A 17,859-nucleotide genomic window follows, 5' to 3' on the forward strand; every position below is an offset into this window, starting at 1 on the left:
CTAATCTAATCTCTAGTACCCACTGGAGTAGAAAATCCCCCCCCCCCCAAAAAAACAAAAAAAAAACAACATATACATGTAGGTAGCTTATTTTCAAAGGTCACTTCATATCAAGCTTTGGTGTGATGCTTATTTTACATTTTAGGACTCAAAGTGGTGTGAGACATGCAGGCATCAGAACATTATAAACATCTGAGAGCTGAGCATCAAGGATCAAGGTCACAGTGCTTCCATGACTCCATGACTGATGTATTGACATTAGTGGTTTTTGGTTATGACTCCCTACACATTGTGCCACCACATGGCCACCAATTATATATATATATATCAAAAAAGCAATATTAAAAAAAATGGGAGTTTTTTGCAGGAGAATGATGCGTAACAGAGAATTTAAACCCAAACATCTTGGCCTCCTTCTGGTTAGGAGAGCTATTTCTGCTCGCACGTATACTTCACTGGATTGTGCTCTTCAGATAAAGTATTTGGGACATCAGAGGGCTGAAAATGTATTTTAATGAACTGAGCTCTGTCATAGCTTGTACCCACGCTGGCCTGGAATCGAATCGCACCACAATCTTCTCTCTGCTCGGCTCGTCCCTCAGCTCTGCAGCCCCTCTCATCGTTCTCACCGGCTGTGTTTACAGAATAAGCCAGCTATCGGCCACACTGCGGCTAAGGTCTTATTCTTGTTAAGCTGTTTACACATGCCTTTGATACCCTGCGACTGAGTATCCCTGTTACCGTGAATAATCCAGTTAACAGAATATCCCTGCCTACCTGTGGTGTCCCATCCACAGATAAAACAGTCCGCCAGAACAACATTTAACTCAACTGTAGGCTGTTTCTTATACAGGGAGAGAAATGATAAGCAGAAATGTGACAGTAAGCAGTGCTTGCTGCCATATATTTGTTGACATGAAAGTGCATTCGTGACACTGTGCAAGTCTCAGTTTGTGCAGATGTTGTAAAAGTGAAAGGAAGGAGGTGTTTTCATGCATGGTAACATGTTTAACATGAAGGGGAAATATGGCACTCCACCATGTTTCCTAAATCCAGAGAGTATATGAGCTGAACCAGGTTGTTTCAGTTGAGTTGTGATGTTTAGAGCCTTTTTACACCTGGCATAGAGAGATGTCCTTGGTGAACAGACGCAGGTGTGAATGCACTGAGGATGACGATAGGAGATGCATTTAAGCGCATGAAAAATAAAGTGCAAATGCACTTTAATGTGTCGCCAGTCTAAAAATAAGAGCAATATACGTGGACGCACCTTAGGATGAATCCAAGTATGGAACATTTTAACTTTGTTGATGGGTGAGGATGTACTTGGGCACTGAAGTTAAGTATCAAAAATAGTAATGAGGGAAAGTGACACTGAGTGAGTTAACTACATTTTGGCAATAAGAAGAAGATCCCACACACTGCTCTTGCCCTGCTTCACAATTTATTGAATATACTAACATCTTTGGACCTTCATCAAGAGTACTTAACTGCCTTTCAGCTTTCATAAATCATAAAAAATTGTCCAACGTTGTAAAGTCTTCAGCCCTGCTTATATCTAGAGTGTCTTAATCTAATTGAATCTTTTTAGATTCAAGAATCCTAGTAGGAGACATTTAAGATTTCTAGCTACATTAGACAACATAAACATGAAATGCAAAACAAAGAATAGAGCCTTGTAGGTATTGACACACAATTTTTACAATGCATTATGTGGTGGTGAGCACAAAATGTGTTGAAATGACATTACAAATCAGTGTTTCTCCCACACTGTTCTGTAACTGGTGAACCAGGTGAGAGTGGACTCAAACTGGAGACAGTTCAGGTCTTTGCTGGTCAAAATGTAAGTTCAGGATGAGGCAGAGTCAATCAACAGGCTAAATCCAAAAAAACAAGAAAAGGACACAGGGAAACAAAAGGCTGGAGCGCTAGACACACAAGGATCTGAGAGGCCGTTTACACGCTATTTTCATAAACGGACATTTCACTGTCTCCGTTTTCAAAAAGATCTTCGTTTACACTTACCCGTGTATATATACACACAAGAGCATGCCAAACCTGTAGGTGGCAGTGTAACGAGAAGCTCAAGCCTTCCATGTATCCATTGTCACCATAGCAACATAGGTCGCACTTTTGACACAGGCGCAAGTTCTGGCGCATACTGTGACGTCGGCTGCCTATAACTCCGTTTATCTCCGTTTATCTCAGTTTACATGCAAACGCGCAACCGGAGTTTTCCAAAATCTCCACTCTGGCCGGAGTTTTTAGAAAGACTCATTTTCAGAGGAGAAATCTCCGTTTGCATGTAAACGAAGGGCACAAACGAAGGAAGATGTCTCCGTTTATCAAAATCACCGTGTACGTGTAAACGGCCTCTAAGACAAACTGGCACTGAGAGAAAACAAGACACACACTAAATACTCTGGTGAGGGGAAGGATAACGAGACACAGGTGAGGCTAATCAGGGCGGGTCAGACATGCAGACACAGGTGAAGTCATCCAAAGGGAGGGAAAACACACAGGGGCAGGAAGTGAAGTGATCTGAAATGAGAGGAGATGTGAGTTTCAAAGTAAAACAGGAATAAAACAAAAGCTGAGAAACTTGAGCTGTGACATGTTCGACATGTCAGAGCCGGACCATCAGCCCAGCACCTCTAAATATATAACTTAAAAGGATAGTGCACCCAAAAATAAAAATTGGAGGGTGACGGCGCCCCAGATTCAAACGTCAAAAACACATAATTGAAACCACAAAATATCTCCATACTGCTCATCTGTAGTGATCCAAGTGTCCTGAAGCCCTGACATAAAAAGTTGTTTGTAAAAATGTCGCACACTTAAGCACACAGAGAGGCAGTTAGAGCTACAATGAGGCTAAAAACAGAGTTCAAATTATGTTTTGGGATCTCCGCAAGGGATGTGAGGACTCTAAAACTTCATCTGAGCCTCCCTCAGCAAATGGGTGAGTAGATAATGGCTGAATTTTCATTTTTGGGTGCACTATCCCTTTAAGATCCAGATGTTTAGTAGATTTTTATCCACAGAGGTTCAGATCAAACGGACCAGCTGATTCAAACTGATAAAACACTGAATGAAGCAGTTTCATATTTTTAAAAATAAATGTTTTTCTTACACACTTGTCATGGCAACATGCTCTCACTCTGACCTCGTCACATATCAGCGTTTGGTCATGGACTTTCCACGTCGACATAGACGTGCAAGGTACCCTGGATGCGTTTGTTGTTGACATTCTGGGACGTCGTGTCAATTTCAGCCTGTTACATGCATTGTCTGTTTTCAAAATACACTTCCGTTTTCACAGGAAATGTACAGTTTGCATACAGTCTCTTTCAAAATAAAAGCACTATGTTGGTATAACACTGCAAATTGCCATTTTATTTCCTTCAACAACGCACATAAGCATTTTTCCTTCCCAAAACCTCACCAAACTGTGACCTTTTTGCAGCAAAACTGCAGCCCTTGGTAATAGCACTGGCGTTGTTTTCATGTTACCAGCATGTAATTTTAACACATTTGTGCCCAAAGGGACAAAGTTGTGTGCACATATAGACAAAGCCAGTGCAAGGACTGGAAGAGCTCATAATAGGTTGTGTGTGCCCAATACTACATTACATCTCGATCTAATCTTGACTTGTTGTGGACTCTCTCTGGGCTCCCCAGGCTCTGGACTACGAGACGACCCCCAGCTACAGTTTCACCATCCAAGTGAAAGAAAACCTGAGAAACCTGCGCTTTCCTGCCGACAACGTGAACAGCGCCGTCACCTCAGCTCAGGTGAGTGTCAGACAGGACTATCTGTGGTCTCCGAAACGTCCCCCAGGATTGTCATTAAACCCTACTTTGGATTAATATTTTGTAAAAACAGGAAGGAACTGAATCAAAATTAATTCAGCTGATTACCAAGGCAGAAACATACGGCTCTGTCTGCATCAGTGGAAAGGAAAATATGTTATTTTTTGGTAAAGTCTACTCCAAATTTGCATCTTAAATAGCAGACTATACAGAACAGAGCTGCACGTGGTTTTATGTGTTGGTAAGATTGCTCTTACTTTGGCTGTTCAGGGTGATACGGGTTTGATTCCTGAATCAACAAGGTGAAAATGTGAAATGATGAGACTGTGGCATAATTTGCTTAATATATCAGAAAACAGGGTCAATGAGAATGTTTGTCTTTAGAGTGCACGATTCTCCATGGACTACAGAGCTTCATGCTGTTTTTGAGAAAGCTGAATTACAATATATGTAAAGGAATCATTTTTTATGCGGTGTGAACACAATGAGAGGTTGTTGTTTAAAATATATCTTGTTAAAACATATATTCAAATCAAGCACAATTATGGGAGAGAACCTTTTGTGAAACGTATCGGGTAGTCAAAGGTTTTTAGCTGCACAGTTGGGAACAGGAATTGTTCCTCCGGCTCTTGAAGCTGGCAGTTTTAAAAACATCCAGGAGGACAACAGGTTGTGTGAGTTATGCAAATTAGGAGATGTTAAGAATTCTTCTGTGTTATCTTCTTGTTCAGTGACTTGACAATATCTATATATAGTTAAATGTCTGCTCAAAATCCAGAGGTGTTTTGGTGCAGTGATAATGACAGGATGGTCATTAGCAATACTTGTTTCTAAACTTGGAAAAAATGATGAATATGATGTTAACCTTTTTAAAGTGACATAGGAGACTAGTTGGTTTTTAATGAGTCATTGCTGTTTCCAGCGGCTTTTTAGGCACCAAACATGAGTCTTTTGTAGTGACATGTTATTGTTTTTCCAGCGGGTATAGTGCCATAAAAGGGGTTGTTTTATACAGAGACATTGTTGCATTTCACACCGGGATAGTGGCACAAAAGGCGGCGAGACATTGCTATATTTCTTGCTGTCATATGCCCTTTTTAGATAGGAATTGTGCAAATTTGCAGGAAAGCCCAATCAGTCTTTTTTCAGTATTGGCAGTATAAAAACAAAATCGGGGAGTGCAGCAAAATGCCGCCTACCTACTTTTGTTTATACAGAATGTGCCTTTTTCGGGGCAATGGGGGGCGTGAGCAAGTAACAAAACGTGTAGCTCAGCGTGTGACGTAAACAGTGACGTGGGAGGGAAGCCGCGGCTGGTCAGTCCTTCGGTGATTCTCTCATAAGTCGGCCCGTCCTTCACCGTCCCCGTCATCTGACAGTTAATGGCCTCTTCGTTTGTGAGGACAAAGAGGGCGCGCAATTCCTTGTCTCCCCAGTTGCTCATCGTTTCCCTCCTGCTACTAGCTGCTCATTCCTGCTATCAGCTGTTTCCTGTTTATCCACCGCCAGTGGGTCACACATGCAGCGTCATCAACAGCTCCTCCCACAAGTCATCAACAGCCCCTCCTGTGGCGGAAGGCCGTCTGTTCTGTTTAAACCAAAAAGGTTCCGCCAATATGTCTACCCTACGAGACGTTGCTGCATTTCTTGCATGATAGCAGCACAAAAAGTGGTTGTTTTGTACCAAGATTACTGCATTTCCTGCCGGGATGTTGGCATGAAAAATAGTTGTTTCTGTACCGAGACAGATAGCTGTATTTTCTGCAAGGATAATGGCACCAAAACTGAGATATTGCTGCTTTACCAGCAGGGATTGTGCCCCTAAAACCGTGTATTTTTAGCCAAAGCATGATCTTTTCCGAACCATCACCAAGTGGTATTTGTGCCTCAACCTAAACATATCAACCACAGCATTGTTGAAACATTAAGTATTAACATATCTAACTCTCTAACTATCTAAATGACTTTAAATCGACAGGTAATCATCAAGGTGCTGGATGTAGACGAGGCACCGGTTTTCTCGCAGCCCATTTACACTTTCAATGTGGTGGAGGAACGAGTTGTGACCAACATCGGAGCAGTCACTGCCAGAGATCCTGACAAAGCCAACAAGAGCATACGGTACGACGCTGTGCAAACCTCTAATAAGAACAAACAATGCTGCTAACTCTGCTTAATTTCTGTAACTCATCTCCCTGTGTGTGTTTAGGTACTCCATCTTAGACAAGGACTGTCCGATCAGTATCAACCCGCTCACAGGTCAGCTGTCCACCCTGAGGACGCTGGACAGAGAGCTGGAGGCCACACACATGTTTCAAGTTAAGGCACAGGAGGAGCCAAATGGTACGTCTCATACACACATACACACACACATTGCACAACTTTATTAATCTTGTTTTCTTTAAACAATAGAACTTCAGATAAAAATTAAAACCATGTGTTTCCTTTAACAACGGTAATGTGCGTACAGGGAGGGAGTTAGAAAGGCCAATAAAAGACAGTGTGTTCTCTTGTTGTTCACTGAGCAGCTCCCCTGGATTTATTGAGGGATGGGAGTGTAACACATTAACAGGGACTTTTAAAGATCGAACATATTGTCTCAACACCTGGTCGACCCACACGGGAAGGAGAGAGTAAGCAGGAAAATCACATTAGTGGGTCTCTTTGTTCACTCGCAGCTTCCAAACCAAACTATATATTTTTAGACCAGCAATGAATGAAATCCAGAGATCTATTTTAGTGTCTTGTCACGATGTTTAAGGAACACAATGGTCCCCTGAGCTTGACAGGGTCCTCGATATACAGTACATGTACTGTACTAAAGATAGTTTCAAGATCTCAGCACAAGAGGCAGGAGAGAGAGAGAGAGAGAGCCACGCGTTTATCAAAAGATAAATATATTTAAAACATCAGTGATGTAAAATAAGTGTGCTTTAAGTGACGAAAAGAAAAACTGTCAAACAAAAAGCTCACAAATAGAAATCCTTTCAGGCACTTGACCTTAATCAGATCCATTAAAGACAGAGATGCACAGACCTGATCAGCATCACGTCTAATCATTTTTTAAAGGCATGTGACAAACAGGCTGTTTAAAGTGAGCCACATCACACAACGTGAAGCTTTAAAAATTTAATGAACAAAAATGCTACAAAACCTTTGGGAGCTCGTTGAAATTACGAGACTTCTAGCAGTAAATTGCAGATTGTAACCAGCTAAAACTTCTCCCAGTTAAAATTCCTGCAATGTTCAATGTTCAGGAGGTTTTAATTCGGAGCTGAATTATCCACAGAGGTCTTTTCCTCTTTGAAACGAACAGACCAGGTGATTTAAACCAGTAAAAACACAGAATAAAGCAGCTTCACGTTACAAATCAGAGCATCTTTGACGCCATTCAGCATCTCAGAGACGAGTGGCTTCGTCCACAACATGCTATTATTTGCACACCGCTTTTTTCTCATAAGTTAATGTGTGCTCACCTTCTCTGATTTGGACATCCAGGAGGTTTTTACTGTGTGCCGAATTATCCACAGAGGTCTCTTCCTCTCCAAAACAAAGTGATTTAAACCATTTAACACCGAATAAAGCAGCTTCACGTTACAAATCAGGGTAGCTCCACCGCTGCTCATCACAGATGGGCTTTGTCTCATTCTTAAGTCATCGAATACAGACGCTTTGTCAGTGACTTCTGGCGTCAGACATCAACGACAAAAGCCATCCTTTAACGTCAACATTATATGCGGCCGGTCATTGTTATTGTTTAATGGTGCCTGGCAGTGTCAGTGGGAAACACGGCCAGATAACAGTGTGGTTTAAGGGGCAAAAAGTCAGAGTAGGGTGGGTGGGATGGGTGGTGGATGGGTCCAGTGAGGATGTATTGGCTTCTTACTATTGCGGCTGATGCAAAAACGTAAAACGTGAATGTTTTTATCTTAGAACCAGTGTTTGGTTTGTCCGTTCTGGGCTACTGTAGAAACATAGTGGTGCAACATGGCAGTCTCTGTAGATGAGGAACCGCTCCCTATGTGGATATAAACAGCTCCTGAAAACACAATGATCCTTATTTTCAGGTAATTATACATCAAAGAAACCATACTTTTCAAAGCATATTCCATTTCTGCCAATATATCACCCTAAATCAGACACTGGATCCTTCAAATGTCTTCGATAACTAAAACAATTTGTTTTCTTGTTTGCACAATGGCCTGTGATCTCTGTCTTAACAAGATGATTTATTTTCCCTTCACATATGCATTAACTAAGATTACATGAAAAACATGACAAATCCCTGAAGGCAACTCTCCGTCTATTTCTATTGTCAGCACACTGTGAGACAGATTGGACAAGATAAGACAGTGCTAAAGTACCAAAGACATTTATCATTACACTGCAGTTAATCATCTGTCATTGTCTGTTCTCTGTAGGTTTGGAGTCATTTGTTAAAGTTAACATTATAGTTCAGGACATCAACGACAACAAGCCTGAACTGACCGTGGATGAGATCTTCGTATGTGAGAACGACCCCACGAACACGGTGAGAAAAGCACAGTGTTTATTTACAGCAGGCTATCACTGGATTTATGTGTGTTGTGTTTGTATTAAAAAAGTAGTAAAACTCACAGATCTTATATTTACTTAGTATTGATGTAGCCACCCTGCAGGACTAACATGCAGGAGACTGATGGGTAGTTTATGGGAGGATGATGTTGCCCCTTGTTCAGCTGGACAGGCAAAGAATTCTCATAGAGTGATTCTATGACGAGCTGTCGCCCTTGTTCCATAAACAAAGTTCGTGTCCAGGTTTCATTAATTGAAGTCTTTTTGTCTTTCCTCAGGTGATAGGAACCTTGAGAGCCACAGATAAAGACGACCAGCCGGCCTCCTTCACTTTCAGCCTGGCCAGCGAGAGCTCCAACTTCTCCATCAGAGACTACGGCAGTAAGTCTCTGTGTGCACTGAGCATATTTACCTCTCTCTTCTTGCTTGTTGCTCTAAACGGTGCTCGCAGGAAGCACTGGCCTCGGCACTTGTTGCTATGCAACGACTGGAACTCCATTTGAGGCTCAGTGCTTTGTTGCTGAAAGTTGAAATTATTTTAACTTCTCAAAACATGCTTTGGTTCTTGCAGCCAGACGGGGGATTTAGAGAGCCTGTCTGGGACCGTAAGTGCCGTCTAGAATGCACAACAGCAAATATTGAAAATAATGAGAGCGAGTGGCTCGGTGGACTTGCAGATGACTCTCTGTATTCTGAACTCATCCCGGCTAAGGATGTTAAAGGAACACGCCACACAAACAGAGACACCGTGGTGCTGTGCAAGAAAATCATGGAGAAAAGAAAAGAGCACCAAGAGGCTAACTCCAACATATTCTCACTCCGACCTCGTCACATATCCTTTTACTCCATACTTTTGGTCATAGACTTTCCATGTCGCTGCATCGATACTGTTAACGAGCCTTTTATTGTCCCTGCCTGGATGCAGATGAGAACCGATCTAAACCCACTTTATACGCTGTACGTTAACATAAACAAAGACCATGTTTTCTGATGATGAATTATCTCCAACCACATAAATAATTCAATTCACATAAGCCTAACACACAGTCCTCTACTAATTATTGAGCAGCGGTGATTAGCCTAAATATCGAGATTCTAATTTAGTAGAGACAAAACTTTTTTTTCCAACTACATGTAGATCAGTTCACAACCAGTTTGGCTCCACCCACAAAATACATCATTGCTGTTTGCAAACACAAAACGGGTCACCGTGCTTGAAGTTTTCAGATCAGGCCGAAGCCACTGAAAGTCCACACAAGCGAACTTGGTACTGATAATTAGTTTTAGTTTCACCTGCTGCCCGTTCTCAGAACCCATCGGCTGTATTCGGCGTCTGACTTCCGGCAGACGGCGATACAGCCTCTGGGGGCAGACCTCCGATTTTTTGGCATTCCAGTTTGATTTGGGTGGAGGAGGCGAATTTCCGTTTCCGACTTCCCTTTATATATAAGTAAACATGCTGAACCATTGTGATGGATTCAGAGTTTGCAGTGATGCCAATTATGTTCCACCTGGTTAGTTCACCGCACGGAGCGTTTAACCTGGCAACAACTGCAGCCGGCTCAAACGTGATTGGTCAATATCATGCGGACTACAAACAGCCTACAACCGGAAACCAGGGTTCTTCCGCTCTTCTTCCGGAGGCAAGATCTCCAGGGTTTGCCTATGACACCTCCAGGAGGCTAGACAGTGATCTCTGGTGTCCCAGAGACACTCCCCTAATGCCAGCTCTCACTGCTCCCCACACCAACCCAACAACCTCCTTGACCTTACTTACACATGGCTTTCTCAGCCCAAACAGCACTGCCACCTTCAACACACCCAGGTTCCGTTTATGCGAGCACCACGTAGTGACCGTGCCGATACTACCTTTCCTAGCACATTCACCATACGTAGGCTATATCAGCTGGGAACCATGAATGTTCTGATCTTTCCGGCAGATGTTGAAATGTTGTCAAATATCACTGACCTGCTCTGGGCCATAGATAAAAAGTCAGAGGATCACCAAATGGTTTATCTTCTGGGCACCATGCACATCTGTGCCAAGTATTATGGCAATCTGTCTGAAAACTATAATTATTTCAGTATGGGCTAAAACAGTGGACTGACCTACAGACAGACACATTATTATAAGAGTGCTCTAAATTCAAAGCAGCATCAGCAGATCTGGTGCCATTTGGGAGTTAAAATGTGTTGATATAAATGTACAAGTTGGAAAATGTCAGCTTGAATAAACAGACTGTGACACAGACGATGGTGTGAAACTCTACGGAGACATTTGCTTTGATCCAGACATTGATATTTAGGCAAAGGTTGGTGCTCCATTACGTCAGATTTCCAAAGCCTATTTGGGTTATTCAGCTTAGGACACAAAATGGCACAAGTATAACAGTTTTCATCATTTTTGATCATCACATAGCCTTATAAAACATGAAAGCCCCAGGAAAAGTGTTACCAACTGTTCTAGTCAAATATTAAAAGTCTCAATAGATGAAAGCCTTAGGTAGTCAGATGAAAGATTTAGGTGAAGTGTTACTATTTAATTTAAGTGAAACTTGAAACATACTGAAAGGAAGATAAACAGAGGGAAAAAAGGCATGAACTTGCCTCATCCATTTCCTCTCTGCTCGTGCCTGGAGGGGCTGACATGTTGAACCGATGGAGGAAAGGAAGGAGGAAGATGGAGGAGAGTAAAAGGAAAGACGGATGAGGCAGAGGTGGAAGAAAAGATGAAAGGAGGGGAGAGGAAAAGATCAGGATTAAGGGAGACGGGTAAAGTGGGACCGTGTTGAAATGAGGAGAAGAGGCAAATATAAAGGAGAGAGAATAACAAGGAGCCATAAACAGAGGTAGGAGAACAGGAGAGAGAAAATATGAATGAGTGGAGCAGCCTGGTCACCAAGTGTTGTACATTTCTGCAAAGAACAAATATGTTCATTTATATGTTTCATATGTATAATATAAACATTTCTACAGTGATGTAGTAGATGAGCAGACTGTCACTGGGAGGTGGAGAGGATGGTGGATGGCATGTGAGCTTGGCAAGATGGCTGTCAAGCTGCAGACCACTGTTTGAGAGCAACCAGTCATCGCTGTGTTACCAGCGCAATTTTAGTCACCAAATGGTGTTGCAGCTTTCAAGGCACTGCATGTGGGAGTTTTTAGGGACCCATTGCTGTTTTTCCTGTGGCATTTTAGGCACAGTCAGCGTCATTTAGGCACCAAGTGTAAATGTTTTTTAGGGACCTGTAGCTGTATGCTTTATTGCCACTAAATGTTGGTGTGTTTTGGGGAATCATTGCCATTTTTCTACATCCTTTAAGCCACCAAACAATGCAGTTTTTTAAGGGACCTATTGCTTTTTTGTGCGGCTTTTTAGACACCAAATGTGGGTGTTTTGTAGCAACCCATCGCTGTTTTTCCAGCAGCATTTTAGGCCCCAAATGTGGGTGTTTTTTGGGGAACCGTAGCTGTTTTTCCTGTGGCTTTTCAGCCACCAAATATTGGTGTGTTTTGGGGATTCAGTGCTATTTTTTCTGCAGCTTCTTAGCCACCAAACATGGAGGTCTTTTAGGGACCCCTGTTTTTCCTGCGGCTTTTCAGATAACAAACAAGGGTGTTTCATAGCAACCCATCACTGTTTTTCCAGCAGCATTTTAGCCCTCAAACATGGGTGTTTTTCTAGAGCTCTATCACTGTTTTTCCAGCAGTATTTTAGGCACTAAATGTGGGTGTTTTTTAGGGAACCGTAGCTGTTTTTCCTGTGGCTTTTCAGCCACCAAATATTGGTATGTTTTGGGGATTCAGTGCTATTTTTTCTGCAGCTTCTTAGCCACCAAATGTGGAGGTCTTTTAGGGACCCCTGTTTTTCCTGCTGCTTTTTAGACAACAAACAAGGGTGTTTCATGGCAACCCATTGCTGTTTTTCCTGTGTTTTTTTAGCCAGCAAACATGGGTGTTCTTTAGTGACCTACTGTTTTTCCAGCTGCATTTTAACCCTCAAATGTGAGTGTTTAAACAGCTTAAACAAATCTGCTACATAATAATGTACAAATATAATGTGTTCATGGTTTGCAAAAACGTACAATGCCAATATTTTTTTTCTGGTGATTGGGTCGACTTAAGAGTGGAGTAGAATGAGGAATATATAGTGAGATGGAAGAAAGAAAAGAAAACAGGAAAGTCAAGGAGGATGTGAAAGAAGATATGCAGATGAGAACAGGGAGGGAAAGACTGGGAGAAGAATAAGAGAAAAATGAGGGAAGGGGAAAACAGGCTAAAAATGAGGAAAGAATGAAGATTTGAGGGGATGAGGTCATGGTGAGAGAGGGAAAGATGACATCAGAAACAGCAAATGTTTAAATGAAAGCTAAGAAAAGAAAAAGGCAAGAGGAGGAAAACAGAAACTGAGAGGACAGAAAGATAGCGAGTTATAGACGAGAAGAGGAAAGTGAAGAATACAGGAAAGAAACTCAACGGACAAAAAGGACCAGAGAGGAGGTGGAGACGAGGCGAAGAGTTGTTGGATAAGTGCTGGTTGTCAGTGTGAACCTTTGTTCTCCCCCGTGGCTCAGGACTGTGCCCCCCAAAAATCATCTGACAGCACCTCACCTCACACCACTTAACACACAATCACTGCTGACACATACTCACACATACACACACATGCAACAAGAGCTGCAAAGTGAAGTCTTTTAAAATATTTATCGACTACCAGCTCTTTAAAACTTGCAAAAAACAACCATGCTTTCATTACAGGATCCTGAAACACATACACACACACACTCACAATGTGTGTAGCTGCACAGTGAAGTGACAGGACTCTGTGTTCGGACCAGGCGGCTACACCAAGATCACTGCATTAATACCAGACAGACAAGAGAGAGGAGGAGGAGGAAAGGAAAACAAAGAGATGAAGAGACACTAATGAGATGCAGGAAGAGAGAGATGGAGAGAACAAACGCAATATGGAGACACAATCCAGAGAGACGGGAATGAGACGGATTCAAACAAAGACAGAGCAGGAGACGAGAAGAGGGACGAGATGAAGGGAGGACAGAAGCTGTTTTCATCTTTTATTCAGTTAGTTAAGGCTTCTTCTGTATCCGTGTCCTCCCACACACACACACGCACACACACACACACACCTTCAGTCACTGTATGTTGTCTTGTAGACGACGATGGAAACTTCATCACAGTGAGGTGGTTGTACAAACCGTATTTGGGTTTCAGGCATGTTGAACTTTGATTAAATGGGTCGGTTTACCTCCAGTAGGATCTCGAAAATAGTTTGAGAACAAGATTTGAGGTTTGCATCTGTGAGATGTGGGAACTCTTTGTGCTCTGGGCAACCGAACTAATGAGCAGGCTGTCTGGCAGTGAGTCGATACGAATGCTGAAGTGACGTACTGTAAGTCAGCTGGCTGTGGGTAAAGAACCATCCCTTTCGCTCTGACAAGTCAAAATAGTGTTGGCGCGTATATGCTCAGTAAAGCTGGATTCACATCTTCGTGTCGTCTTCCTTTTTTCTCTTTAAGAGCTTGTTTGTGTTTGTGCTGCATTAGCTGTGTTTGCCATTAACTGTACACCTATATCACTCATGGTTCCTCTTGTGCTGGGAGAATACCTGCTCAGATAAGGAGCTAAAAAAAGTCCCTCAAAACTGCGTTCAAGGATCTACGATCACTCCTAGTTCTTGGGGTGCAGATACTAAAAGAGGATCCTTATAACTATGAAACAGTCTCAAAACATCTGGTATGTTCCAGTAGGCTAGCATGTTTGCTGTTAGCTTGCCACCTACAGTAGTTAACCTATATTGTCAACCGGTCTCACTCGTCGAAAACCGTCGCTTGGGCATTGACTTCTGGTGTCAGACACCAATGAAAGAAGCCGTCCTTTTACATCAGCATGATACATGGGACAACAACGAACGTTAAGAGGGCGAAAAAGTCAGAGTAGGGTGGGCAGGAGAGGCAGTGGATGGGTCCAACAACCACTGACTTTTACCCGGGAGGCAGGTGTTTGCTTCCCGTTTGAACGTAAAGCCAAACCTTTTTCTTTTTTCCTACACCCAACTACATGTGTGTTGGCAAAACGTAACCATGTGTGTTTGTTGTTGAATGAAAAAAAAGTCAATTTGCGATGTTGTACCAATGTAGTGCATTTATTTTGAAAGAGACTGTATGCAAACTGTACATTTCCTGTGAAAACAGAAGTGTCAAACAGGCTGAAGTTGACACGGCCTCCCAGAACGTCAACAACCAACACACCCAGGGTACCTTGGACGTCATATGTGGACGTGGAAAGTCCATGACCAAGCGTCGATATGTGACGAGGTCGGAGTGAGAATGTGTTGATACTGTAGCCTGCAAGTCATCCCTAAACCACTGAGCGTCTATACAATGCTTATTTTGAGAGGATGCCACTTTTAACCCTTTTCCTCCAACATGAAACAGCTTCTATTTCGCAAATTTAATTTTAACCCAAAATAAGTTTGTTTGGAACGCTTAATTTTGAAGAAAAAAAAAGTGAAATATAAGGGCCCTTTCCATTTAGTCTGGCGCTCCGCTGACTGGTGAGCTTTAATGCTGCATTTCAAAACACCATCCAGTTAAAGGTGGTGAAACCAGAACAGAACTGGTTCCAAGTTGGTGGAAAAGGGGTATGAGGTTCCAAGAATCCTAAACAACACAAGTTCAGGAACCAGAGTTAATCTGATGGAAAATTGGAGGTGACTAAGATTTCATTTGTGTGCTGAAAACCCTTAAACATTATGTCGAGATACTTCCGACAAAAACACATTATATCAGGACCACTGCCTCCGTTACTCTAGAAAATTAATTTAATAATTTAATTAATTTAATTTAATTTATGTAACTGCACCAACCTAAAATCAGAGTTGTGCGTTTCATCAGGTGGCAATGAAGCTCAATCTCTGCTTCTATATTTGGTATATTTTTCTCATATACAGTACAGGCCAAAAGTTTGGACACACCTTCTCATTCAATGCGTTTTCTTTATTTTCATGACTATTTACATTGTAGATTCTCACTGAAGGCATCAAAACTATGAATGAACACATGTGGAGTTATGTACTTAACAAAAAAAGGTGAAATAACTGAAAACATGTTTTATATTCTAGTTTCTTCAAAATAGCCACCCTTTGCTCTGATTACTGCTTTGCACACTCTTGGCATTCTCTCCATGAGCTTCAAGAGGTAGTCACCTGAAATGGTTTCCACTTCAAAGGTGTGCCTTATCAGGGTTAATTAGTGGAATTTCTTGCTTTATCAATGGGGTTGGGACCATCAGTTGTGTTGTGCAGAAGTCAGGTTAATACACAGCCGACAGCCCTATTGGACAACTGTTAAAATTCATATTATGGCAAGAACCAATCAGCTAACTAAAGAAAAATGAGTGGCCATCATTACTTTAAGAAATGAAGGTCAGTCAGTCCGGAAAATTGCAAAAACTTTAAATGTGTCCCCAAGTGGAGTCGCAAAAACCATCAAGCGCTACAACGAAACTGGCACACATGAGGACCGACCCAGGAAAGGAAGACCAAGAGTCACCTCTGCTTCTGAGGATAAGTTCATCCGAGTCACCAGCCTCAGAAATCGCAAGTTAACAGCAGCTCAGATCAGAGACCAGATGAATGCCACACAGAGTTCTAGCAGCAGACCCATCTCTAGAACAACTGTTAAGAGGAGACTGCGCCATTCAGGCCTTCATGGTCAAATAGCTGCTAGGAAACCACTGCTAAGGAGAGGCAACAAGCAGAAGAGATTTGTTTGGGCCAAGAAACACAAGGAATGGACATTAGACCAGTGGAAATCTGTGCTTTGGTCTGATGAGTCCAAATTTGAGATCTTTGGTTCCAACCGCCGTGTCTTTGTGAGACGCAGAAAAGGTGAACGGATGGATTCCACATGCCTGGTTCCCACTGTGAAGCATGGAGGAGGAGGTGTGATGGTGTGGGGGTGTTTTGCTGGTGACACTGTTGGGGATTTATTCAAAATTGAAGGCACACTGAACCAGCATGGCTACCACAGCATCCTGCAGCGACATGCCATCCCATCCGGTTTGCGTTTAGTTGGACGATCATTTATTTTTCAACAGGACAATGACCCCAAACACACCTCCAGGCTGTGTAAGGGCTATTTGACCAAGAAGGAGAGTGATGGAGTGCTGCGGCAGATGACCTGGCCTCCACAGTCACCGGACCTGAACCCAATCGAGATGGTTTGGGGTGAGCTGGACCGCAGAGTGAAGGCAAAGGGGCCAACAAGTGCTAAACACCTCTGGGAACTTCTTCAAGACTGATGGAAAACCATTTCAGGTGACTACCTCTTGAAGCTCATGGAGAGAATGCCAAGAGTGTGCAAAGCAGTAATCAGAGCAAAGGGTGGCTATTTTGAAGAAACTAGAATATAAAACATGTTTTCAGTTATTTCACCTTTTTTTGTTAAGTACATAACTCCACATGTGTTCATTCATAGTTTTGATGCCTTCAGTGAGAATCTACAATGTAAATAGTCATGAAAATAAAGAAAACGCATTGAATGAGAAGGTGTGTCCAAACTTTTGGCCTGTACTGTAAGTAAGGTTTTTCAAATACACTGATGGTTGTGTTATGATGTATCGGTATGATCCTGTGAGAGCTTTGCAGGGCGGAATCAGAGTTTATTTTAAAAAACAGCAAATCAAGGAGGGATGAAATGATTGAGCCAAGTGATCCACTCCTCTCACAAAAACAACATCATTTGCATTCAGAGTTCAATATGTGCAAATGTCAGCGACACCCAGGTTGTTTTTACTTAAACGTGCCCTGAAACCAGAGCCGTACTATGTTTCTTTGTCTGAGTTTAACAGAGTAAGTCGAAGTATGTTTGAGGGTCTTTCCTGCCATTGTGTTGAATGAAATTCCTCCAGCAGAGGGACATTGTGGGGAAAGGCTCTCCTCATCGCCTCAGCAGGAAACCTCTGCCTGCCGGGGATTTGACTAATGGCTGCATTGTTGGTCAGGGCTGCAGGGGAGACGTCGCTCTGTTCTGCTCAACATGTTCAGTTCTCTTTAACTTCTATTCTTTTTTTGTTTTGTTCTGTTCCCTTGTGGTGCTCTTGGACTTCTAGCTTATTGTGCATTTTGACTCTTTGTCTGGACACAAATGACCACATTCAAATGATTAGGGGCTATATTGTCACACATGTGCAAAGGAAAGAACAGTGCACCGATACATAATTTGGGAATCCGCGAAAAGTTTGGCCTCATGTAGGCCACGATTCAGATTTTTAAGGTGCTGCCATTGTCTATAATCCTAAATGACTGAAATCCTAAATGCACCAAACTGACGGATAATCACAAATGATCTGTCTGCTTTTATGCAACGACTCTGTCCTTGTTCTTATATCTTGTTTTATCTGCAGAACAGATGCGTGCTGTATAAATAGACTTGAAAGACTCTATATACGGAGCAGGTGAACATCGGATCC

General features: G+C 42.3%; 1 protein-coding gene across 1 annotated transcript in view; it reads left to right on the top strand.

Annotated features, from left to right (window-relative positions):
* The window catches only part of cdh5 (cadherin 5), a 49,200-nt gene that overhangs the window by 21,009 nt on the left and 10,332 nt on the right, over positions 1 to 17,859 (top strand). Inside the window, exons 7-11 of the mRNA XM_033611230.2 lie at positions 3,682 to 3,795; positions 5,792 to 5,934; positions 6,023 to 6,156; positions 8,235 to 8,344; positions 8,646 to 8,748. Of these exons, the coding sequence (XP_033467121.2) occupies positions 3,682 to 3,795; positions 5,792 to 5,934; positions 6,023 to 6,156; positions 8,235 to 8,344; positions 8,646 to 8,748 (604 nt within the window). The remainder of the gene's footprint in view (positions 1 to 3,681; positions 3,796 to 5,791; positions 5,935 to 6,022; positions 6,157 to 8,234; positions 8,345 to 8,645; positions 8,749 to 17,859) is intronic.

This window comes from Epinephelus lanceolatus, chromosome 17 (genome assembly GCF_041903045.1).
Source record: "Epinephelus lanceolatus isolate andai-2023 chromosome 17, ASM4190304v1, whole genome shotgun sequence".
NCBI lineage: Eukaryota > Metazoa > Chordata > Actinopteri > Perciformes > Serranidae > Epinephelus > Epinephelus lanceolatus.